The sequence below is a fragment of the Cupressus sempervirens genome, chromosome 8, assembly GCF_028749045.1.
Source record: "Cupressus sempervirens isolate cs-2001-9-10 chromosome 8, ASM2874904v1, whole genome shotgun sequence".
Classification (NCBI taxonomy): Eukaryota; Viridiplantae; Streptophyta; class Pinopsida; order Cupressales; family Cupressaceae; genus Cupressus; species Cupressus sempervirens.
The window spans coordinates 403588440-403614541 of NC_143125.1; the positions used below are offsets into that span (position 1 = coordinate 403588440).

A 26102-nucleotide genomic window follows, 5' to 3' on the forward strand; every position below is an offset into this window, starting at 1 on the left:
GTTGCACACATGTTTGTAGATTCTAGCTCAACATATTTTCAAAACGCAATGACCCTTGTTTGGAGGCTTCAATGTATCAGAAAGTTTTTATACAACTTCAAGCACGAACAATGAATTAGTGTGGAAGAGTCTTTGGGTGTGCAAGTGTCTTAGAAAATTCGAACACGAGACATTTAGTGTGACCTTTCATGTTGCAGGCAAAACCAGAAAGTCTTGAGTGAAAAGCATAATCCCCACAAGGAGAAACCATTGTGAGAACATCAACGCTTGAGAGCATAGCCAAAAAATCACCAACACCCACACCATTCCAGTCGAATGATTTTGTTTGGAAACATTAGAGATTTTATATCACCTGTTTCCACTCACCAATTCTTTCATTTAAATAATTCATATCTAACAATGTTTTGCCTTGTTGCAAGTATTATGTATTACGAGGTAATTGGTAAAATACTTGCTTGACATTAACAAAGACCAAAAGGTCAATATATACAAAAGAATGAGACAATGTTTCCTTAGGAAACGATCGTAAAGAATAGAAACATTCTATTCTAGAGAAAGCAAAAAATGAAAGCAAACTAAAGCTTAAGATATTTACAATAGATAACCATTAACTAATAATAGATGACTTATCTATCATTGTAATACCCTCCCTTAATTGTTAATCTATCTAACACACCAAGTTGTCCTCTGAATTTGACAAACTTATCAAGACCAAGAGGCTTGGTGAGAATGTCAACAGTCTGATCTGTGGTAGGAACATACTGCAAATCTATAGTCCCGTCTTCAACCCGTTGTCGTATGTAATGACAGTGAACATCCACATGCTTGGTTCGTTCATGGAAGACTAGATTACATGCTAACTTGATAACGCCTTTGTTATGAACAAACAGAGTAGTTAGACCTGCTGGTGACATCTGCATATCCCCAAGCATCTGATGAAGCCAAACAGCTTCACATCTTGCCTTAACAGTCCCTCTATATTCAGCGTCTGTAGAAGAGAGAGAAACTGCCTATTGTTTCTTGTTGGTCCATGTGACTACACCGGATCCCAAACTGAACACATACCTAGATGTTGAATTTTTATCATCAACAGAACCTGCCCAATTTGAATCTATGAACCCACTGAGTTTGGGTTGGAACTTCGAGAGTACAAAAGTCCATAATTTGAAGTGCCCTTCACATAACGAAGCACACGCTTTGCTGCCATCCAATGATCAGCCTTAGGAGCTGTCATAAAACGTGAAATATAGCTGACTGCAAAGCTGATATTAGGCCTAGTAGCAGAGAGGTAGATGAGGTTGCCTACTAGTTGCCTGTATGTAGTATCATCAACAAAAGGAGAATTAGACTTTGCTGATAACTTAAGACCTCTCTCCATAGGTGTAGATGCAAGTTTACAATCCTGCATTCAGAATTTGTCTAACAAGGCCTTAGCATATTTGGACTAAGAGATGAATATACCAGAAGAATGTTGCCAAACTTCAACACCTAGGCAATAATGCATGAGCCCAAGGTCAGTCATATCAAAAGACTGGCATAAGTTTTGTTTGAATCCTTGAATCAAAGATGCCGAACTACCAGTGATGATCAGATCATCCACATAGATAACTAGAAGGATGATGTCACTGTTAGTAGTCTTGATGTACAGATTTGAGTCTAAAGAACTCCTCTTGAAGCCTTGATCACTGAGGTACTTATCAATCTTGATGTACCATGCCCAACGGGCTTGCTTCAAGCCATAGAGAGCTTTTACCAATCTGAGAACCTGATGGTCTTTACCAGCAACCTTGAAACCAGGAGGTTGTGTCATGTAGACCTCTTCATGGAGATCACTATTTAGGAAAGCACTCTTTACGTCCATCTGATGGACCTTCCAGCCAAATTGTGTTGCCATGGCTAGGACTAATCTGATGGTACTCATTTTTGCAATAAGAGCAAAGGTCTCCTCATAATCAATGCCCTAACGCTGAGAAAAGCCCTTCGCCACTAAACGAGCTTTGTACTTGTCCAAAGTACCATCTGATTTGTATTTGATTTTGTAGACCCATTTGCAGCCAATGGGTTTCTTCCCTGGTGGAAGATCAGAAAGAACCCAGGTGTTGTTCTTCAGCAAGCTCTGCTGTTCAGATGTCATGGCCTGTTCCCACTCTGGAATTCCTTTAGCCTCGGAATATGTTTGAGGTTCAAACACACTATGAATGTTGGACATAAGAGCAAAGTTAACAAAATTTGTAGTTTTGCTCTTTTTCCGAGCAGTTCTCCCATCAATGAGCTCATCATCATGAAGATCAGCGAGTGTCTTAGCCCACCACTTAGGCCGGATAGGAGAATGACTAACAGTAGTACTAGGAGATGCTTGATCAGCAGGATCCTCATCAGAAGAAGCTGGATCAAACTCAGGTGAAGCATCTACAAAGCGAGGTGATCCTGCAGGAGAAGTTGGAGGTGTCTGTACAGGTATCACTAGAATAACTGGTACTGCAGGAGCTATTGGAGTCCTCCCATCAGGTAGACCTAATGGAAGTCGAACTCCCAAATCATGAGCCATCATAGGTTGGTCTGTTGGATCAAGAACAAGAGAAACAGGCATGAATGGTCCTCGCTGCTCATCAAAGACTACATCGCGACTATAGATGAGATGAGATGTCTCAACATCAATCAAGCGGTAGGCTTTGTGAAGACCGCTATATCTAGCAAGCATCAGTTTCTGACTCTTGGCATCCAACTTGGTGCGTGAAGCATCAAGGATCCAAACAAAAGCAAGAGAGCCAAAAACCTTCAGGTGACTGATTCTGGGCTTGTGACCTGACCAAGCCTCTTCCGGAGTTTTACCTTGGACTGCCACTGTGGGTGACCGATTCAACAGATAAACGACAATGTTAACTGGTTCTGCCCAAAACTACTTTGGAACATGTCTGTGTTTGAGCATGGTACGAGCCATCTTGGTGATTGTCTTGTTCCAACATTCAACTACACTGTTCTATTGTGGCATGTGGGGTGTGATTAACTGGAGTTTGATGCCATGTGTATCCAAGAAGCTGGAGAAAGCATTAGAATAAAATTCCCCCTCATTGTCTGATCTAAGAGTAATAATAGATTTCCCAGACTCTTTTTCAACTAAGGGTTTAAACTTCTGAAATATAGGAAATGCATCTGATTTCTTTTGGAAGGAAATACACCCACATTTTTCTACTAAAATCATCAACAAACAACAGAAAGTACCTAGACCCAAGAACAGGAGTGGCCATAGGGCCTCAGATATCAACATGAACAAGCTGAAGTACCTGAGAAGCTCGCCAAGAATCGCCACTCGTGAAAGGTGTGCGATGTTGCTTCCCAGCCTGGCATGTGTCACAAACTCCAAGCTATTGAGTACGAATCTCTAGCAATCTAAGAACAAGTTCATCCCAAGCAAGCTGTGAGAGATGATGCACATTTAAGTGCCCATATCGTTGATGCCAAAGTGTGCTGACAGAAGATCGCTGAGCAGCCATAGCTAAGTCCTGAGAATCACTAGAATCAGTAAGTCTAAAGAGACCATGATCCTCAAGACCCACTGCAACAGTAGACTTGGTCACCCGATCATTGATGGTGCACTGATGTGAACTAAAAGTGACTGCCAAGTGTGGAGAATGTCGCAGTAGCTGACTGACTGAGAGTAGATTTAGTTACATCTCGGGAATGTAGTACACATCAAGAAATATGAGATTCCTCCCAACAGACTGAATCTAAATGTTGCCTTTACCGACAACCGTGTACTTTTCTCCGCCACCAAAAATAACGATCTGAATAAGCCTGGTAGTCAATAAACCAGTCTCTGTGATGAGTGAAATGTCGAGAGGCACCTGAATCAATGTACCAGGCAAACGACTTCACATGATCTGTAGGTCTTTTAGCCATGAAGGCGTAAAAGGCAAATTCTACCTGCTCAGTGTGCTCTGCACTATTCGCTTTAGGCTGTGAACCTGATTGCTTAAACTGTGCAGCTAAGCATTTCTGACATTCAACCTTCATGTGACCAAACTTGTGGCAGTAGTTGCATTGAATGTTCTTCTTTCTAGAACCATCTAATGCTGGAGCAAAAGACTTCTGTTGAGATGGTTGTTGAAACTTGCCCTTATCCTTCTGAAAGGATTTCGCAGCAAAGGCTTGCTCGGTGGAGGTGGAACTGGAGCTACTACCAAACAATTGTTTCCACCGATCTTGCTGAAGCAAGTGTGCAGAGATTAGTGAACTTCATATCAACACCAGTAGATGTGATATTGAGAGTCTTGATAAAATGCTCATAGGATTTTGGTAAACTCCAAAGAGTGATAACCACAATATCCTCTTCCTCCATCTTGCGACCAATGGCAAGTAACTAATCACGGATTTCCTGAATCTGATTCAGGTGTTCCTGGAGCAACGTGCGCTCATCCATGACAATAGAAAATAGAATGTTTTCAGAAAGAAGGCTCTGCTCTTGTCAGAAGTCTCATGAAGACCTTTGAGATGTGTTCAGATTTCAGCAATTGTCTTGCCGGATGGAATCTGAAAAAGTTGATCATCAACCACAAATAATTTGAGGAGCATTATTGCCTCTCCATTATTCAGATCCCATGTATCTTGATTAGGACTCGGAGAAGTCGGACGCTTTGTAACACCCAGAACAAGTTGATCAGTGTTCCAATATTCAAAAATTGTGATGATGCGCTACTTTCAAGTTCCATAATTGCGACCATTGAATTTGCAATTATGCTCAAGCAAAATATTTGTCAGAGATGCCATGGCATGTTTTTTAATAAAAAACTATGAAAATCTGTAAAGGCACGTTCTTTGAGGAAAAAATATGAAAGACCTAGAAGAATTAGAGAGTGACCTAGAAGAGCACTCGAAAAACCCAAAAGGAATTTGCTGTCGGTTTTTGGATTTGCTGGCTCAAAAATTGAGGCACAAAAAACAAGGCACTCAGAAAAATAGACAACCACCCAGTTATGATGTCCGACGGAATGATGTCCAGCGGCGTTTTTGTATTTTGTAGCCGACGGGGTGATGTCCGGCGGTGTTTCTGTATTCTGTAGCCGACGGGATGATGTCCGGCGGTGTTTCTGTATTCTGTAGCCGACGGAAAGATGTCCGACGGTGTTTCTGTATTCTATAGCCGACATTGTCAATAAATAGTTTGTAGCAGATAGAATATTTGTGGCCGACGAACTCCTTCGGGAAGGTTCGGCGGTAGTATTTATATCCCATCTGGGATCATTGCAAATCATCAATCATCTACTATTGCGAATATAATTCTGTTGTTCGTGTTCATTGTCTGTATGCATTCATTTTCTTTACCAGTACGGTAAACATTTGGCGCCATTGCCTTATGAATCTGGAAGGTGGGAGGAATGAAGATTAATGCCAAATCAGCTTAACAAAGATCAGAATAAGGTGAAGGGAAAAGATGGAATCCGTACTGTGCAGGAGAATTTAATTCTGGCACAGCAAGCCGAACGCCGACGAAGATTCCAGAAGATTGCCGACGGACACCGGAGCGCGGAAGAATTGTTGGAGGAGACTCGGCAACGGGTGGAATTGGTGGAAGAAGCACGGGAGGAGTTCTTAAACTTGTGTTCGCCAAGGGAGGAAAACTCTGACGGAAGAACATCAACTTGCACGGCTCGCAGTGCCGACGGAGCACGAACGTGGAGTGTTCTCTTCGTCCAGGATAGACTTCCGCGGGAAACAATTTCAGAGGATCCTTCTTCTTCACCAAGGTTCGCAACTGTCGACACCTCCGGTGCGGAAGTGCAGATCGCCAATGCGGGAGTGCAAACCGCTGGTGTGGGAGTTCAGACTGTCGGTGTGGGAGTGTCGACCACTGGTGTGGGAGTGCCGACCACCGGTGTGGGAGTTCAGACTACCGGTGTGGGAGTGTCGACCGCCAGTGTGGGAGTGCCGATCACCAGTGTAGGAGTGCAGACCTCCGGTGTCACAATGCAGACCTCCCGTGTTGTGATAGCGGGACCCAAAGAAAAGCTGCCAAAATTTGAAGGCGATGGTACAGCCGACCCCATCCGACATTGTAAGACATGTGAGACGATCTGGCGGGCAAATGGAATCACAAATGCTGACGAATGGGTCAGGCAATTTTCGGCAACCCTACGGGGTGTCGCAATTGATTGCTTTTCGGATACGGATCCACAAAAGCTGGATACCTAGGATAACATTAAAAAGGAGTTCCTGGCGGAATTTAAACTCTTGCGGGATGATAATGAAATCGTAGCGGAGATTTTCAATACCAAACAGGGGAAGCACGAAACTGTCCGCGTCTATGCCAGGAGATTAAAAGACTTAATAAACAAAATGGAAAGCAAGCCGGCGGACGGATTGCAAAAAAGATGGTTCGTGGACGGCCTACGATCGAAATTGCGGAGGAAAATGAAAAGTGTCCCACCGTCATCATATGTGGATGCGTATAACAGAGCACTGGACCTTTAAAGTGAACAGAAGACAAAGAAGAAGAAAACTAGCTCCTCTGATTCTGATGACGACAACCCTGCCGGAGATGATAGCAGCGACGACGAAGGCAGCAACAAGAAGGTTCGTGCCCTACAGAAGGATATGGTTCGCATGGTGAAGGAATTTAAAAACATGCAAAACGAGCCAAAAGGCAGTGAGCTGTGGTGCACGGAGTGTAAGACAGACGGGCATACTAAAGGATCGTGTCCAAAGAACCAATTCTGTGACATTTGTCAGATCATGGGCCATTCGACAAAGGAGTGCCCCTTTAACATGAAGACGAGGATCTCCACAGGTGTTTCTCACACAGGAGGCTTCCCTGTCGGGTAGTAGCGAAAACACGAATACCGCCGGTGCTACATCTGGAGGATACAAGAATAATAGCAAAGGGCAAAATAACAATGCAAACAATAACAATAATAATGGAAGCTGAAGTCAAACCCAGTATGATGCAAACGAACGGTCGATCGTTTAATGCCGAGCATGTAATTTGTGGGGTCATTTTGCACGGGATTGTACAACGGCAAACACACCGAAATTATTATGCAGATGGTGCGGACCCAGCGATCACTAAAATTCCAAGTGTCCAAAGTCTGGAGTAAACTTAATCACTATCGGCATGGATGTAGAGGAGGTTCTGGCAATTACACGGAGGCAAGCGGAGGAAAAGAGGAAATTGGGGGAAGCGCAGGCGGAAATTGCAAAAGCATCATCGGCGGGGACATCTCAGTTGAAGGACATCACCGGCACCTTGGCAAGGAACTTCACAGAACAAAACATTGTACGGCAGATCTTACAAATGGAGATACCGGTCAAAATAAGTGACCTCCTCACAATGCCCCAGTTACGGACGGCCATTTTGAATCATACACTGTTTCCGAAAGCAACGGAGGACACAGGAAGGGATAGTAGGGAAGTGACGGCAACAAACCCAATGCTGCGGGCACTCACCTCCGGTCGGCATCCGGCGGTTGTCAAGATGGGGATTTTGGGAAATGTTGACAGAGACAATTGTTGACGGAGGGTCTGGCGTGAATGTCTTACCGGAGGATACCTGGAAGAAGTTGGGAAAGCCGACGCTGTGGCCACCTACATTCCAGTTGCTCACGGCGAACCAACACAGGATCAAACCGTTGGGAACCTTAGGGGCGCAAATGGTAACTATTGGTACGCAACCATTTTTATTGGATTTTGTGGTTATTCCATTGAAAAGAAAAGGATATGATGCTATTTAGGGACGAGATTGGTTGGTGCAAGCAAAAGTAAAACATGATTGGAAACGAAATACCCTATCAATGGAGGGCGGAGGCAAAAGATTCACAATTGACCTGCACACACAAATGGTCGACAAGGAGGCAACATCGTCAGATTCAGAAAGTGACAGCGAAAGTGACGACGAAGCAAAGAGGAGAATGGAACCAGACGAAGGAGTATTGAGACTTGACGGAGGATCGAATGATGACGACCTGGACTCGGTGAATGGCCTGTTCCACTGGCATATAGAAGACTACGAACTATTTCCGAGTTGCAATATGTTAACGGCCGACGAACGTGAAAAAACACAGGAAAATGAATGTCCGAAGGAATGCAAGGAAGCGGAAGAAGGAAAAGTTGTCATGGTTGAAGCTGAGGGGAAGAACATACAGTCTGAACACAAAAAAACAAAAGATCCCACTACTCGGTAAATGGTGAATGGACCGCGCGGAAAGAAAAGGTTACACCGCAGCATAAAATTGGTGGAAGGGTGTCGACAGCAAGGAAATAATCCAGTTGCGCGACGACCACAGGCACATTGGACGACGGAGGTAGCACAGAACAAACGTAAGCCGTACGACGGTCAGAATGAAATCAAAGTGGAAAAGTTTAAGGGCAGATGGGTTGGACCATATCAGATTCAGAAGGTCGGCGACAATGGAGCAATCAAACTGGCGACCTTAGACGGACAAGAGATGGCTCAGTCAGTTAACGGATCTAAGTTGAAACTATATCGCGCAAGAATGTTCTCGCCGTCGTTGAATCCTCCATCGTCGTCATTCCAACACTCTCTGGCGGCGACATCGTCCGAAGGTACCCTTGTTATTTGATGAGTTCGAAAAAAGGAAAAAAAAATGCCCCGCAACCAGAAAGGCCCGCGGACTGAAAAGTCCCGCGAGCAACTGCCTGTCCGCGGGCAGTGAAAGTCCCACGGACAAGCAATGAAAGTCTCGCGGATAGGTTGTCCGTGGGCAGAGAAAGACCGCGGAAGGTCCCCGTGGATAGTCTGTCCGCGAGTTGTTATAAGCCCCGCGAGCAGCTGTCCGCGGGCACAAATTTTGTTTTCACATCCTCCACCAAAGATAGCCCGCGGGGTTACAATCAATTCCGCCAGAATTTTAAGAAGCCTCAAACGGTAAGTGAAAAGACCGCGGGCATATAACAAAAAGAACTCCGTCGTCTTAAGACTCTTCCGCGGGTTGCAATTGGAGGACAACATTCCTGTGCATTAAGAAGAGACAGAGTCGAGCTTAAAACTTAATTTATGAAGACTGCAAAGGCAGTGTCAAGTGTTTACTGTTAGGGATTGGCGGACATTATTCCGTGCACATCAAGCCAGTAGCCAATATCGGATGAAGTTTTTTCTATTGCCTCCTTGAGTCGTTCGAACGGAGCCCTGGGGAGAATCAATTCTGTGTGCCGTGACAAGCTGGCGAAACAGTAACAGACAAACAGAAGAGAGGGGTTGCTAAAAAAAAAAAAAACGATGACAGATTCAAGTTGTTCAGAATGAGTTACAGATGATGCCAAAGGAAAGGGGACACATCTGTGGTTGCCAGAAAGAGTGCAGAATCGACAGATAATGACAGAAATGGTGTGTTCCGTGCATTTTTATGTGGGTTGCGAAGTGCTAATTTGGTCTTGGCGGCGAGGGGCAACGCCCTGTACTGCACCCCTCGACCCCGCCGGGGGTGTTGCCCCCTAGACCCCCAGTCGTGGCGGATATCAGTAGTGGGAGTCTGACTAGTTCAGAAGAGTTGAAGTTGCTGCAGGCATGGACTGTTTGTGTACCGAGGCACTGGGAGTAGGTGTTGGCCGGGAGGCTATCTTGGTGGATGCGTAGAGAGCTCAGGAGGAGCTAATCATCCAGTTAGAGGCAGTGCAGTGACACTTAGCTCAGCAGACCCAGTCTTGGAAGCAGAGAAAGTAGCACAGGTGGCTATCAAGGTCAGCTTGAGGAGACAGTATTGTGTTAGCAGAGGCTATAGGCACGAGACAAAGTGAAGTGATGTGACAGAAGCAGATTTTTCTTGTTGTAGTCACTCTGATGATATATTTTGTTTGTTAATTTGTCTCAGATATTTTATCAGTCGTCAGGAGACGACTTTTCTTTTTAGGGGGGATGGTGTTAGCCAACTGGATGGTTCCGGCGGTGTTTCTGTAGCCGACGGAATGATGTCCGGTGGTGTTTTTGTATTCTGTAGCCGACGGGGTGATGTCCGGCGGTGTTTCTGTATTCTATAGCCGACGGGATGGTGTCCGGCAGTGTTTCTGTATTCTGTAGCTGACAGGATGATGTCCGGCGGTGTTTCTGTATTCTGTAGCCGACGTTGTCGGTAAATAGTTTGTAGCGGATAGAATATTTGTGGCCGATGGACTCCTTCGAGAAGGTTCGGCGGTAGTATTTATATCCTATCTAGAATCATTGTAAATCATCAATCATCTACTATTGCGAATATAATTCTGTTGTTCATGTTTATTGTCTGTATGCATTCATTTTCTTTACCAGTATGGTAAACATTTGGCATATTATTCTGCTATTATTATCTGTATGCGTTAATTTCTTTACCTGTACAGTAAACAAAGGCACGTTCTTTGAGGCAAAAATACGAAAGACCTAGAAGAATCAGAGAGTGACCTAGAAGAGAACTCGAAAAACCCAAAAGGAATTTGCTATCGGTTTTTGGATTTGCTGGCTCAAAAATTGAGGCACTCAAAAAAAATAGACAACCACCCAGTTGAGCTCTAAAAATACCCACCAAGAATCTGCAATCAAAAAAAATTCCAACCCCAAAAATTAGGGTTTCGAGCAAATAATCCAATCAACGGCCATGGAGGTTTTGAGTGCAGAAAAAAAGTAAAAAACTGGAAGGAGATGCCCGAAAATGGACAATGGTGGTATTGATAGCCGATTATTTTGTATTAGACAAAAAAGACCCCCAAGTGTTGCAAAAAACACAAGTTTTATCAGTCGTTTTGCCGCACAAAAGGAATGGCTATCGTTTTTAGTTTTCATGTGGGAGTCCTACCAAAACACACAGAATCCCACCACTGAAAACATGATTTGCTGGTCGCGATTTTCAGAGAAAAAATTCAGCCCAGTCCCGACCACAATTTTTCCAGATTTTTTATAACGACCACAAAATTCAGACGTTTTTTCAATACATGATTTGCAAAACCAGACGCAAAAAGAAATCGCAATTTTCAAAGAGCAATTGCAAAACCCTAGCTCGAGATTTATCCATACAAAAAACCCTAGGCAGGTTTTAGAGAAAATCATCTGAAAAATTTTGAAAAAAATTTAAACAAATAATTTCAAAAAGAAATTATAATTTTTTCCAAAAAAATTTAAGTATTAGCTCTGATACCATATTACGAGGTAATTGGTAAAATACTTGCTTGATATTAACAGAGATCGAAAGGTCAATATATACAAAAGAATGAGACAATGTTTTCTTAGGAAACGATCATAAAGAATAGAAACATTCTATTCTAGAGAAAGCAAAAAACGAAAACAAACTAAAGCTTAAGATATTTACAATAGATAACCATTAACTAATAATAGACGACTTATCTATTATTGTAATATTATGAATATGTGCATTGAAGGAGGAGCTTGCGTGAATTAAGAATATGGGGACTCGAAACATTTATACATTTGAAAGAACCTTGTAAAGCTAATTGTTGGGGAGAGGGCATTTAGATGATCAAACTGCCTGTTATTTTTATAAAATTATATTAAGGTTTTGTATTGGTTATTTGTCATGAAAAGGTGCAGTGGTTGAAAAAGCAACCGACACCCTTTAGCCTACTAGAAATATAGATGTAAAAAACAAATAATGGGGACAATTCATATTCCTACAAATTTTTACATACCCAAGTTATATATTTATGCACTTTGATATATTTTATTCTTTCATTGGTAAAGAAATGAAGTTTTGAACTAAGCTTGTGAATTTGGACTATTGAGTAAATATATTTATGCGATTCTAGAGTCAAACTACATTAGATGGATCATCCATAAAGCTACTAGAAATATAGATGTAAAAAAAAAATAATGGGGACAATTCATATTCCTACAAATTTTTACATACCCAAGTTATATATTTATGCACTTTGATATATTTTATTCTTTCATTGGTAAAGAAATGAAGTTTTGAACTACGCTTGTGAATTTGGACTATTGAGTAAATATATTTATGCGATTCTAGAGTCAAACTACATTAGATGGATCATCTATAAAGAATGTCTCCAGTGCAATTTTATTTCCAGCATGACCAATAAGAAATATTTATTTTATTTACATTAAGCTTTAGAGTTAAGATATTATATAGTTTCATTCTTTATAATTATTATTTTAATTTTATAAATAATTTATATGATAGATAAGTGGACAAGATCAATTATAGCATTTTAAAATCGAACATCATAGATATTGAGAAATATTTAATTGTTTTCGAATCTATGTTTAGTTTGTCTCCAAACCACAGAGTTAAAATACATTCCGGACTGTTTTAAAATTACATCCATATATTTGATCTGTTGCATCTTGATTACTAAATTGTTTACAATTGATGTATGTAGAATTTTATAAAGTTGTACGTTTTAAACCTATAATATTGACTTTATCGCCCTTTAGCACTGGTTTTTATATTTTTTCATAATTCGGAATCCATACGCTAGCAATTACTTCATATCTTTCCTTTGAAGAGTTAATATATTCATTTGTTGCATTAATCTATAATTATTCTTTATTCAAAACATTATCACATTTATACAATCATTTACTTTTATTCTCATAAATCGCAAGGTTGAAGTTTTCTATAACACTTGCCGTTTTGGGAGACTTTCAATGTATTCTTGTTCTAATCAATTTGCTATAAGCGTCTTGGATCTAAGTGTTTTGTCTAGGATCAAGTACAACCGCCTTGATTTTGCAGAGCCAAAAGCATAGGGGATTTGGATCAATCAATCCCGTCAAGTTGATGTTAACCAATTGGATATCCCAACATCAAGCAGACAAGGCTCGTAGGATTCCAATCTGCGGTTTTGGGAACCAACAAGTTGTATTGCGCCATTAGCCTATTTTGCTTTGGTCCCATGGGCAAACCAAGTTTTCCATGTGGTCAAAGCAATTTTTGGCCTAAGTGATTTTAGTTGCAAGCTAATTGGGGTTGTTTCAATGAGGTTTCTAGGTACTTACTAGTTTTAGTAAGTCAACCAGCTCAACATTCTTGGCATTTCAGGGTTGGACTAGGAGCATCTCATCGAGAGCTTTCCGACAAGCTATCACACATGCATATCCGAGTCCATCTAATTGGAGATTTTAATGCCTAATGATTTAATTGATTGATTAATAAAGTGACTTTATAAAATAAGTTCGCATTATTAATTATCACTTTATTATTATGGGAACTTCATTTCCCTAGAGGAAATCAGTATTATTTTATAAAGGCAATAAAGAAACTGAAATGGGAATGTTAAGAGTCACTAATGGAGCTCATTTCAGGCATGCTTAGTTTATGATTCAAACTTCATTTTCTCTCTTGGAGAGTTATTTAAAAAGCTTCAGCTTTCATCCAGTTTGAGCATGGAAACCCTCATGCTGGTAGACAGTCGACGCAACCCCATTGTTTGTGGAGACATCACACCAGGTGTCTCACTTGTGCTTATAGGTTCTTTCTTAGTTTTCCAATCTGACTATAATACTATGTTTAAGATTGGATATTTTGATAGCTGATTATTGTATCGCTGATGTATAATGCAATAAGGTATTTGAGGTATTTTAATAAGCATTGTTGGTTTATTCTGCTGGTTTTATATGCAAAAGATATATGTTGTTTTCTGAAAATTATTTCTGTGTAAATTTGGGGAAAATATCCTTCGGGATATTATAGATAGTGATATGGACGAAGAACTTGCAATCCTTGTAAAGACTCTAAAAAAAGTTTTAGCAAGTACAAAACGAAACTACCTTTCAAATGCTTCAATTGGCGGAGAATCAACCACTTTGTTGCCAAGTGTCCCTATGCCAAAGATGGTCAAGAAAATAAGCAAAGGCTTCAAAATCAAGAATTAAGGCCAAACAGCCTACAAATAGTGAAATTTCTCAAAGAAGAAAATTTTGTGTATTAAAGAATAAAGTTTAAATTCAGAGGATAGTTAAGAATCTGATGTTGAAAATTTGTTCATGGCGATTGGGCCTCTCAATGCAGATCAAAGTGATGAAGATTTGCATGTGTTGCAAATGTGGCATGTTGGTTGTCATTGATCTCACACTCGTTGGAAGGATGAAGTAACTTATTGGGAGGATGATGTAATAGGATGATATGTAAGGTATTAACAAATGTATTGTTTACATCTTGTTTACGCTGTTTGAAGAATGGTGTGCAGGAATCATGATAACAGTCGCTTATATGGATATGATTTAGCATACATGCTATACAACTGTGTTCCTTTGGACTGGAAGATCTTCTTACAAGCACCTCTGTCGTGTTCCAGATAATGTTGTTATGATGTTGGATCCTCTGTCTACATTCTTCCTCTGCTTTGTTTATAGTCGCAGTTTTGGCTTGATGTGCTTTCTGGGTAATATCACTACTTGCCTAATGACGTTCAATTTGGTTTAGAAGAGGTATGTTGGTCTACTGCTACTCGGACGTTTCCTTTGTGGTTTTAATTATTTTTGAAGATCAATTTTATTCTTTGTGGTGTCATTAATGGCATTCATCCCTGTTGTGAGACTAATATATGGCTGCAGTAATCACACAAAGCTAAGATGATGATTGATGAACAAAATTTGATAATGTTCAATTGTGTAGGTTGTTTATCTGGTACAGCTAACACTTGGTATTTCTGGAGTAATGTTTTGTTTGTTTGCTACTGTTTGTGGTATCATCCGTATTGTAGTTGAAGAAAAGTTTCATGCTCTAGTATTGGTAATGTTCTCTGATAAAAAGTGAGCTCTGGGAGACGGTTCTATGTATCGTGGTGTCCTCCAAGGATATAATGTTGCTAAATGATGTTCTCAATCTTGCTTAGTCATAAAGTATGTATTCTGGAGATGTTTGTCATTCGGAAGTGAGCTTTAATATTCTAAACTCAATATGTCAGTTATGTTCCTATGTATCCAGATGTGCTACATCCAAAAGAATGTTGAGGTGTTATTTTGGCTCTCACCATGGTGCATAGAGATCTGCTTGATTTGAGATTGCTCTAGAAGATGTTTTCTTGGCCGATTGTTCAACAAGCTTTAGTTCCCTATTCGCACATTACGTTTCTGCAATGACCTTGGTTGACGTGTGGGCTTTACTGGATCTATCTTAAGAGGGTTTGTTGAAATTATTTGGGTTTCCTCTTTCTCCTGAAGCATACGGTTTTGTGTACCTTGGGTCCAGATGACCTATGTTATGTAATTGTTTTATCTTAGCTTGGGTTGACTTGCAGTAGAGCTTTAAATGATCTATCTTATATTTGAGGAATACATTCAAGGTGAAAAGGAATGTGTGGAGAATCATGGAAAAGGGAGAAGAGCGCACTGTGTAGAAGAAAGAAGAAAAGAATGAAAAAGTGGATTTACAGTAACCTGAGAGTCAAATAAATACATTTAAAGACTAATTGTTGCTAATTCATATTTAGGAGTTCCTTATTTTATTTCTAAGATTCATGCTGCTATATGATAGTAAGTTTTCTAGCAGATCTTGTTGTGTCTTGTCCTGAGATAGTGAGTTTCAATAGTACAAATCTTTTATAACTTGTCATAAGGCAGTGAGCCCTAATTGTGCAAGTTCGCACAGTGAACCTACTCATTGTAATAAGAAATTATCTATATCGTGACTTTGATTCTCTCCATGCTTTTTCCCAACCTTGCATTTTCCGTTAAATCTAGTGTTCTTGTATTGTGTATGATTTCTGCTTTATTTTTTCTGAAAAGATAATTGCTTATGGTGATTTCAAGTTTATCAAGATTGGAATTGAAGTTATTATTGTGATCTGGACTAATTCACCCCCCATCCTCTCAGTTGTGCGTGTTCAACAATGTGTTTTAGAGCCTAGTCTCTTCTAGCAAAACTTAACCACTCATGGGAAATCTGATATCGTGTTGGCCTTATCCTAGTTCCTTCTTACAAAACCAAACCACTCAAAGGAGATCTGACATTGCCCAGGACTTATGTTTCAAGGCCCCAAAGTTTGCATGTACAAGTTATGTCTATTGGAAGGAGTGAATGCAGTTTCATCTTGAATCTCTACCAAAAGGACTATGGAAAAGCATTCAGAAAGGTTTTAATGCACCTTGGGGTGTACCACAGACTCGAGAAGAGATCAATGCTTAGGGAAACAATTTGAAAGAGAGTTCCTATTGTTAGTTGTCCAAGTGGTGAAGTATTTGGGAAAGTCATTAGATTGAAGACAACAAAAAAGATCTGGGACACACTAAGCAGTGTCTATGAAGGCAATTAAAAAATAAGGAAACCAAGGTAATAAATCTGAAGCACAGATTTGGAAATCTGAGAATGGGTGATAATGAGTTCATTGAAGCCTTTATTCATATAGAGTAAATGAGGTTTTGAATGCCATAAAGGGTGGTGGTGGAACATTAGAAGAAAAGCAAGTAGAAAGAAAAGTATTGATGACTCTGCCTAAACCCTACAAGTCAAAGAGCATGCAACTGAAGAAAGCCGTGATCTAAATTCCTGCACTTTGAATCAATTTCTTGGGTCATTGTCTGCTTTTGAGATCACAAAAGGGATGAAATCAAGAAGAAGAAGAAGGAAATTGGATTCAAACCATTGATCAAGCCAAGAGATGAAGCTGAGGAAGAAATGGATGAGATTGAAGGAAAATTTGTAAGAAGGGTGGTAGGATGAACCAACAAATATAAAGGTAAGTTGTCTTTAGAATGCTTTAACCATGGTGGAGCTGGACATTTTACTTCAAAGTATCCTTATTAAGAAGAATTCATTATTACAAGAGAAATAGTTATGATATTCATGATAAGAAAAGCAAGAAGACAGATAAAAAGGAAAAAGAAAAGAGAAGCTTATGCACTATAGAGGAACATTAATCCAAAGATGAAGAGAATAACAACTCAAACGGAGAATTCTCGTTTCCTAACTAGAAAGGAAGGTGACAAAGAAAGAATCGGAAAACCACAAATGAAGATGAGTGTACTACATGCTGAAGTGGAACCTACAGAATGGATTATTATGAACGCTAAAATCATATGACAGGTGATAAAGAGAAGTTATAAGGCCTGAGGAGTGTGATGGAGAATCTATGACATTTGCAGGAGAAGATCCCTCTATATGCTGGATAGGAAGCATCTCAATTTATGGTAAGCGTAAAACTAATGATGTCTATTATGTGAAAGGATTGAGACATAACTTGCTAAGTGTTGATCAAATATGGAGTAAAGGTTATGAATTTACCTCTAGTAAATCTGAATGTCAAATTAGAGAAGTAACACTAGAAAAGTTGCTGCTAAAGATGTTAGAATAAACGGAAATGTTTACTACACAAGTAAATATGGTCTAACTTTTTGATGGCACAAATATACAAACTTGAAAATTAGTGTGAAAGGAAGGCAAAAGAAGATAAGAGTAGGGTAAAGATGGTTTAGAAGAAAAATAAAAGTAGATGGGAGGAAAACAAACATTGAAACCGGTATTGGAATTGATGGAAACAGATGAAAATAATCAAACAGGAGAAATATAAACAGTGAAACCAGAACCAAAATTGAGTGAAACAAATGCAGAGAATTTAACATAGTAAAGACAAGCACAAGTTGAATGTAGAAAAGCTGAAGGAATAAATTGATGAGTTCAAGGAGCCCGAAGATGACAGTAGGGATAAAATCCTAGCGGAATAAAAAATAACGAAAGAAGTGAATTAAGAGTAGATCTATGATGAAAGGAGTTAAAAGCAAAACTAATCTGACTCAAAATAGAAAAGAACTCAGGAGTTCCCCCTTCTCTGCAAAACAGGAAGTTCTCAAATTTTGTTGGTAAATGTTTGTCATGCAATAAGTTTGGTCATAGAGCTAGTGATTGCATAAGTCGAATTAGAAGTCAATTAATTAATATAGCATTCTACTTTTGTTATAAATTTGGATATATGGCAGCTGAATGTAGGAGTAAGATATTAAAGAATGGCTTGATAAATGAACATTTTGTCAAATATGGGAAAAAATGTTCAATGGACATTGCTATATATGTAAGATGCATGGACAAAAAGCTATTGAATGCAAGATAAAAATGAATGTTGGAAGAAGTAATAGCAAGCTGAATGGAGGAAGACCACAAGGTGGTTTGATATGTTACAGCTGCAGCAGGGTTGGTCATATTGCAAAGTTCCATAGAAGAAAATTTGAAGAAAACAATGTATCAGTAAAGAAAATCAATGTTAGTGAAGAAAAGAGAAAGATGTAGAACCTCCGACTTAAAGAATCAAACAAGGTAGAAGAAAGTTTTGAGAATGAGTACAGACCCTTTAGTGTTGTTGATTCTTTCTTCTGATTGAAAAACAATCTATGGGTTGACGGGAAGAACTTAATTGCAAAATATTTATCTCCCCTCTCTATTGGGTATTGAGTTGTTCTCGGTACAAGTGGGCCAGGAATCTAGATAATTGTTCTTGTTACACTTTGAAAGATCTTCTCTTCAGAAATACAAATATGTCTGGAGCATACTTAAAACCTTATCTATTATCTCCTAGACCACAAGTGCAGGTTGTTATTCTCAGGGGAAGCAGTGAAGCTTGATTTGGTGGAAAATGACCTGTTACCCTTTGTCTTTGATGTCAAAGGGGAAGAAGTTTTGTGGAAAGTTGACAAATAATGCAATTAATGACAAAGGGGGAGAGTTGCAAATGTAGCATGTTGGTTGTCATTAATGTCAAAATTGTTAGAAGTATGAAGAATTGGTGGCAGACTTATTGAGAGGATGATATAGCAGCATAGCAGGATGATATGTTGATAAGGTATTAATAAACTTGATATTGTTTGCATCATGTTTATGTTGTTGTGTTAAGATTAGTTTGTCAAGAACAGTTTTCAGGAATCATGACAATGCTTACTTGTATGCATATGACCTAGCATACATCTTATACATGTGTTTCTTTGGTCTAGAAGATGTTATGACGACACTTTTGTTGTGTTCCGAATACTGTCGGCATGATGTCAGATTATCTGTCTACATTCTTCTTGTGATCTGGTTTGCTTAAGTTGCAATTTTAGCTCAGCATGCTTTCAAGGTAGTATCACTACTTGCCCAATTATGTTTTATTTGGTTCGCAAGATGTTTGTTGATCTATTGCTGGTCAAAAGTTGTCTTTGTGGTTTTGATCATTTGTTGAAGATCAACTTTATACTTTATGGTGACATTGATTTCATTCATCCCTGCTCTAATGTTAATGTTTGACAAAAATAATCGTAGAAGACAGATGATGATTGATAAGGATTTGAAAATGTTCAATTGTGTAGGTTGTTGATTGAACACAACTACCACTTAGTATTTGCATACTGATGTTTTAATTTCTTGCTACTGATTGTCATGGTTACCCATTCAGATGCGGATCTGGATGCAGATGTAGGAAGTGGGTTTTTTTTTCTTTTCTGTGGGGTGGGGAGGGGGGGTGATGCAGATGCGTATATATATACAAAGAAATGAAAGAAATATAAAAAATTTAATTGAAACATTTGAATGTATTATACTTGTAACTTTACCAACACCTATTCACATTGAAATTCAAATATTCAATTAGATTATAAACCATATCATATACATCTATGTTCATGATTCCAATGCAAATCATCACAATTACAAAATCAAAATATAGTTCATCATTCAATGTTCAACAATCCAAAACCAAATCATATGGATTCGCAAAAAAAACCTCATCATCTCTTTTAGGGCCATTTTAGGGCTTAGGAGCAACAAATAGGTTGAAAAATGTATTTTCCCATGTGCTAATAAAGTGTTTTAAGTGACCAAAAAAAACCAGGTTTTTCAGCTGTCATGGCCCACAGAGGCTGCCCAGATGTGCATGGGAGCTGGCCAGAAGCCACTTTCAGCCAGCCAAAGGCATGTGGAAGTGGCTTCCCACCAGCTTCCACCCGCCTCCACTCCCGAACCTGCCTTTGATTGCACTCTGCTTCTGCCTCTACAGGCAAGAAGCCCGAATTGATATCCAAGCTATTTTTCGTAACATCTATATTGCAGTTAAAGGCAAGTCTAATTCTTTGGTATTGGTAATGTTTTAATAAGAAATGAGCTCTGTCAGATAGGTTTGGAGTATCTTTGATGTCCTCCGAAATATGGTCAAATACAATGTTGCTAAATGATGTTCTTATTCTTGCTTGGCCATACAATATGATTTATGGTGATGTTTTTGGTTCACTAAGTGAGCTTTAATGTTCTATACTCAATATGTTTAGTTATGTTATGTTCCTATATATCTTGATGTGCTACATCATCTGGGACCATTGTTTTCATCCAGGTGTACTTCACAATTTATGTTGAGGTGATATTTTGGGTCTCACCATGGTGCACAGAGATCCACATGATTTAAAATTGCTTTGGTTCTTGGCTGATTATTGCACAAGCTTTAATTGCCTATTCACACATTACATTTCGGCAATGGCCTTGGTTAATAGCAGACCATTCGATCTATCTCAAGAGAGTGTGTTGAGATTATTCGCGTACCCTCTTTCTCTTGGTGTGGACCACTCCATGTATCTTGGGTTCAGATGACCTATGCTACATGATATCATTTTATCTTAGTTTATGCTGACTTGTAGCAAAGCTTTATCGATCTATCTTATATTTAAGAAATACATTCAAGGTAAAAAGGAATGTGTGAAGAAGCATGGAAGAAGGTGTGAGAATGCATTGTGAAGAGGAAAGAAGAAAAGTGGATGTACAGTAACCTGAGCTTCAAAGAAATACATTCAAAGACTGGTCACTGTTGATTCATATTCAGACAATTCTTATTTTATTTTTAAGATTCATATTGTTCAACGCCAGTTAATTTTCTGGCAGATCTTGTTGTGTCTTGTCTTGAAATAGCGACTTTCAATTGTACAAGTCTTGTGTAACTTGCCCAAAGGCAGTGAACCCTTGTTGTGCAAGTCTAGACAACATGCTAAATCATTTTAGCAGAAAATTATATTTATTGCGTGTTTGATTCTCATGGCTTTTCTTAGTCTTGGGTTTTCCACGTAAATCTTGCGTTCTTCTGTTGTTCTTTCTTTATGCGTTATTGTTTCATAAAAGAAAATTGTTTTTTATGATCATATCATAAATACCATGTCACTACTGATATAGCAGCAATGTTCCTTGCTTTTTCTCTAACTCTTGAGGTGGTGAAGATGAAGGCAAAGAAGCTATGCCAAATTCTCTTCAAGCATGCCTTCCTTGGTGAAATTGATGTTGTGCTGGATAATGTGGATAAAGACAACATACTTCCAATGTCGCAGCGCTAATACAGAACTCGTGGGCAGAAAATTTGGAGATTTCCTCTCATTCTGTCAATGCAATTGGATGAGCTGGAGGAAATACTCGAGGATAAAGACAGAAAATTGGATTTCCTCCAAAGGTTGGCCAATATCCTTCCTCCCCCACTGAAGGAATGGACAAGAGTCTACAAGGAAAGGAAAGGCATGTAGTGATACTGACAGCTACGAGGAGGAGGTGCCTGTGCTGCCAAACTGTGGAGAAGAATAGATAGAAGATGACCCAGAGTTGTGGAGGATGTGGGCAAAGGTCTCGCTAATGTGCATTGTGGAATTGATTGTCTGTGCTGCACATGCTAAGAAAATGAAAAAGGCATTTGCGGAAAAGGGAGCCAAGGAGGAGGTAGAGGGCTCTCTAGTGGTGACGGTCTGTGGACCCAAGGAAATGAAGAGGAAGAGGACAAGCTAAAGCTAAGTGTTTTGTTTCCATATTCTGCTATAGTATTTCTTTCAAAAAAGATCTTGGCATAAATCTAGATTTTCAGGATGTAATGGGTAGGGGTAGATACACTACAGCTACATGAACAATATAGTACTGCAATTTTGAATTATTGCAGCAGTAATAGGTAGGTCGTAGGAGTACCGGGACAGGATATGGTTATGAAGTATATGATGCTACAATTCTGAGTTTGATTGCAGTTATATGTATCTATGTGGCGTCTGTAAATGTGGGTATGACAGAAGATGTGAACTGCAGAACAATGTAATTTTGTTTTCTGATATAATAAAAAGGGCACTGGCCTAACCCAGCAATTAACTTACCAAAAGAAAAACCTCACTTAATTAAGTTATTTATAAACTTATAGTTAATTTAATAATATTGTCTTTATATTTTACTTTTGAAGAATAATATTATATAATTAAGTAATTTCCTTAATCTTTGACTATATAATAGTCTATGATAGCTAAATAGGCTAATGACTCTTAGTGGAATGACTAATGGAAGGGAATATTACACGTTATAAGTTGTTAGAAAGAGTAAAAAAATTGAACTTACAGAAACATAAAACAGAGATCAAAAATATCATTATTTTACTAATAAGGAGCCTTTCATAATAGCTTAGTCTGGACTCCTTAGTTTCCCATTCGCACGTATAAGCTTCCCTTACAGCCGTCTTATTGTAATATTCAAATGGAATGGTTTATGTTTTCTTGGAATTTTTGTTTGTAGATCTTCTCAGCTGGCTTCTTTAGATTTTCATATGCTGCTACTGAAATTTTTTAAATTATAGATACATAAAAGAGACCATGTGTATCAAAAATTATCATTATTAGTCTTTGGTTATCACTTCGTCTGGACTTCTTAGTTTGCCAACAGCCCTCTTATTGTAATTCAAACGGAATGGTTTCTGTGTTCTAGGAATTTTGCTTGTAGTTCTTCTCAGCCGGCTTCTATAGCTTATCATATGCCCCTACTGATATCTTTTACAACCTAGATTATGGCCAGTTCTTTGTTCTTCTAAAGTCTCTTCCTAGTTTAACTTTTTTCCATTACAATGTGACAATTGCTTTATCTTAAAAATATAAGAATTTGGGCGACTCCCTGCTGATAAAATAATAGGGAAAAAATTGTACATTTTGCACTCTGTAGCGTTTGTTGTTAATGGATCTTCTACCTTCAAAGTTTGGGGAATCCATTTGTTCTTTGGTTTTTAAGCCTTACCTGTATGCTTACCTTGCTATCGTGTGGTTTCATCTTCCAATCTCATTCTCATTAATTGCATTCATGTTAAAGGCTATAGAGGAAAAGTTCGTAGTTGCACATGAAAATTATGCAATTCTTATACAATTATATTCATTCACAAGGAGCTTTTGTTACTGGATGATGCATTTCCCTTCTGATAGATTGCATCTGTTATTCCAAATCCTAAAGAGAAATTTAATTATGCAAACAGTTGAATATAAACTGCCTTTTTTCTGCTAAACAGGTATTTTAACAAATACGGAATAATCAGGGATATAGTTCATAGTCACATACTGCAGACTATTGCCTTATTAGCCATGGAACCACCAGTCAGTCTCGATGGTGAAGATATTCGAAATGAAAAGGTCAATGCTGGTTAATACTTTTTAATCTGACTTGATTTTATAGTTTAGCAACCAGGGCATAGTTTCGTTGATTCATTGCATATTCACTATCAGTTATACAGGTTAAGGTTCTGAGGTCCATGAAGAAGCTAGACCTTGAAGATGTCGTTCTCGGTCAGTATAAAGAAAGGGTGCAGAGTGGTGGAAAGGCTGGTTCTTCGGAAAAATCTGATGTTCTCTGGAAAACTCTGACTCCAACCTTTGTAGCTGCAGCATTATATATCGATAATGCACGTTGGGATGGAGTCCCTTTCCTCATCAAATCTGGAATAGGCCTTATAAAACACAGGTGTACATACGTATTCAATTTCTCATAAACACTGCCCGACATACTAAGAGATAATATTGCTCTCTTTGGAAAATATTGCATTTCAAAGCTAGTTTACTAAGAGATAATATTGCTCTCTTTGGAAAATATTGCATTTCAAAGCTAGTTTTGTGTGCCTTAAATAAGAAGAGTAACAAATAATCCATCCAAAAAGTTACCTATTTCTCTTATTTGTAAACACGGTTCTTCTCATCATGCCCATTGTTGCCATGTATGGATAGGGTTGAGATACGCATTCAATTCCGCCATGTTCCAGGTAATCTGTATCGGGACCAAATTGGGCACAGTATTAACCTTGCTACTAACGAGCTCATTCTTCGAGAGGAACCAGATGAAGCGATTCTTGTGAAAATCAATAATAAAGTCCCAGGGCTGGAGATGCAGTTGGATGCTTCAGAGCTAAATTTGCTCTACAAAGATAAGTAATGCCCTTACACTTTTTACTTTGTTGCAACACCATTTACACCTTTCATCTAAGCACCTGTAGTCTTGCAATAAAAGTTGTGACTTGTATTATGGTTTGGAAACCCCCAGGTATAATGTAGAAATGCCAGATTCATATGAACATCTAATATTGGACGTGATCGATGGAGACAACCACCTTTTTATGCGCAGTGATGAACTAGAGGCGGCATGGAGCCTGCTAACCCCACTTCTTCATGAAATTGAAAACAACAAGGTTGCACCAGAATTATATCAATTTGGAGGAAGGGGTCCAGTTGGTGCATATTATCTTGGAGCCAAACATGGTGTTAGATGGGCTGATGACTAGTTATGGAGCCTGCTCACCCCACTTCTTCATGAAATTGAAAACAAGGTTGTACCAGAATTACATCAATTCAGAGGGAGGGGTCCAGTTGGTGCATATTATCTTGGAGCCAAACATGGTGTTATATGGACTGATTTCTGATTTCTTCCACGGAGCATGCATCTCAAATTACTCCTTGAATGTATTAATTTTTATGTGTTTAGAATTCCCAAATACATGTTCTCCATCTTCTCGGCTTCCTTTTAAAATATTACATTATTTACTTCTCTAGTGTGGAAGAAGATGGTGGACTCAGCTAGCTTATATTCCACCTGCATTTATTAACATTCATACATGTTCCCCCAATTTTAATGATATAATAACCTTCTTAATTTATAGAAGGATTTGGTCCTGCCAAGGAAGAGACCAATTTTACGAGAGGCTCTTTGGTCCTCCTAAGGAAGAAATGAATTTGGAACATTGAATGGCTCCAGTCTAACCTTCTATTCATCAATCTTATCAATCATATACATTTTTTACAATTTTTCTTAGGGTATAAGACAAAAGTCTTATGAGGGGCTATTTGATCTGCCAAGGAAGAGATGAATTTGAAACATTGAACGGCTCAATCTTAGCTTCTATCTACCAATCGTATACATTTTGCCTCATGGTTTAAGACAAGTCTCACAAGGGGGCTATATGTCTATTTTTTAGACTTAGGAGGTTCCATGGGAATTTTGTTGAAAGCTACAAGGTTAATTAGAATATTTCCCTTCAAAATAAGAGCTCTATTGTTTTAAGCCTCTAAATTTGAGCCGGTGAAAATTGGGTGAGGGTGGAAACCTCCCTACCATCTTATGATTTTTTTGGCAACTTGGAAAATAAAGGCACAATTTATCCTTTGCAAAACTAACAAAATATTTACCAAAAAATAAAAATAACAAAATTCATAAGACCATTCACCTTACAATTTTCCTAAATATTCTCAAGAGGGGCTCTACTTTTAAGGAAGTTGGCATCCATGGGAAGATATTTGTGTTAAATTTTATATATATATATATAAAGATCGTAGTTCTCGACTGAGCAATCGGAAAGATTCTGTAAAAGTGGTAGGTTTAGGCATTGGTTCTCCGTTGAAAATGGCACCAAATATTTTTTCACAAGTGTCCATATGATCAAATTTTAAAGTAAGTATCTCGTGTAAAATATAAGCAACACCAAAACCTTCTAGAGCCCAAACTTCCATTTCTCCTACTCGTTGTCCTCCTCTGGAGGATTTTCCTTTTAGAGGTTGTTGTGTAACCAACGCATAAGGCCCACGGGAACGTGCATGAATTTTGTCGTCAACTTGATGGCACAATTTTGATATATAAGCTATTCCTATTGTAACAGGTTGTTCAAAAACCTTTCTTGTTCTTCCATCAATTAATCTATGTTTTCCAGGATTATCAGTTTCAAATACCCATGGATTAGCTGTTTGCTCGCTAGCTTTATAAAGCTCAGAAAACACTAGTTTTCTAGAAGCTTCTTGCTTGTACCTTTTGTCAAAAGGTGGAAGTCTATAATGTTTGTTCATTAGTTTTCCTGCTAAACCTAGTAAACATTCAAAGATTTGTCCTACATTCATTCGTGAAGGTACCCCTAATGGATTTAATACCATGTCCACTGGTGTTCCATTTTGTAAA

At 38.8% G+C, this 26102-nt stretch overlaps 1 protein-coding gene and 1 long non-coding RNA gene across 3 annotated transcripts in view; one reads left to right on the forward strand and one right to left on the reverse strand.

Moving 5' to 3' along the window:
- The window catches only part of LOC149542991 (uncharacterized), a 148019-nt gene extending 124055 nt beyond the window's left edge, over positions 1-23964 (reverse strand). For both annotated transcript variants that reach the window (XR_016355577.1, XR_016355578.1), the window contains exon 1: positions 23828-23964. This is a non-coding gene — a long non-coding RNA (uncharacterized LOC149542991). The remainder of the gene's footprint in view (positions 1-23827) is intronic.
- Positions 1-24855, forward strand: part of LOC149542990 (inactive glucose-6-phosphate 1-dehydrogenase 4, chloroplastic-like) — a 150125-nt gene extending 125270 nt beyond the window's left edge. Inside the window, exons 9-12 of the mRNA XM_089797913.1 lie at positions 23182-23302; positions 23404-23630; positions 23891-24091; positions 24204-24855. Coding sequence (XP_089654039.1) covers positions 23182-23302; positions 23404-23630; positions 23891-24091; positions 24204-24441 — 787 coding nt within the window. The 3' untranslated portion in view covers positions 24442-24855. The remainder of the gene's footprint in view (positions 1-23181; positions 23303-23403; positions 23631-23890; positions 24092-24203) is intronic.
- The last annotated feature ends 1247 nt before the right edge of the window (positions 24856-26102 follow it).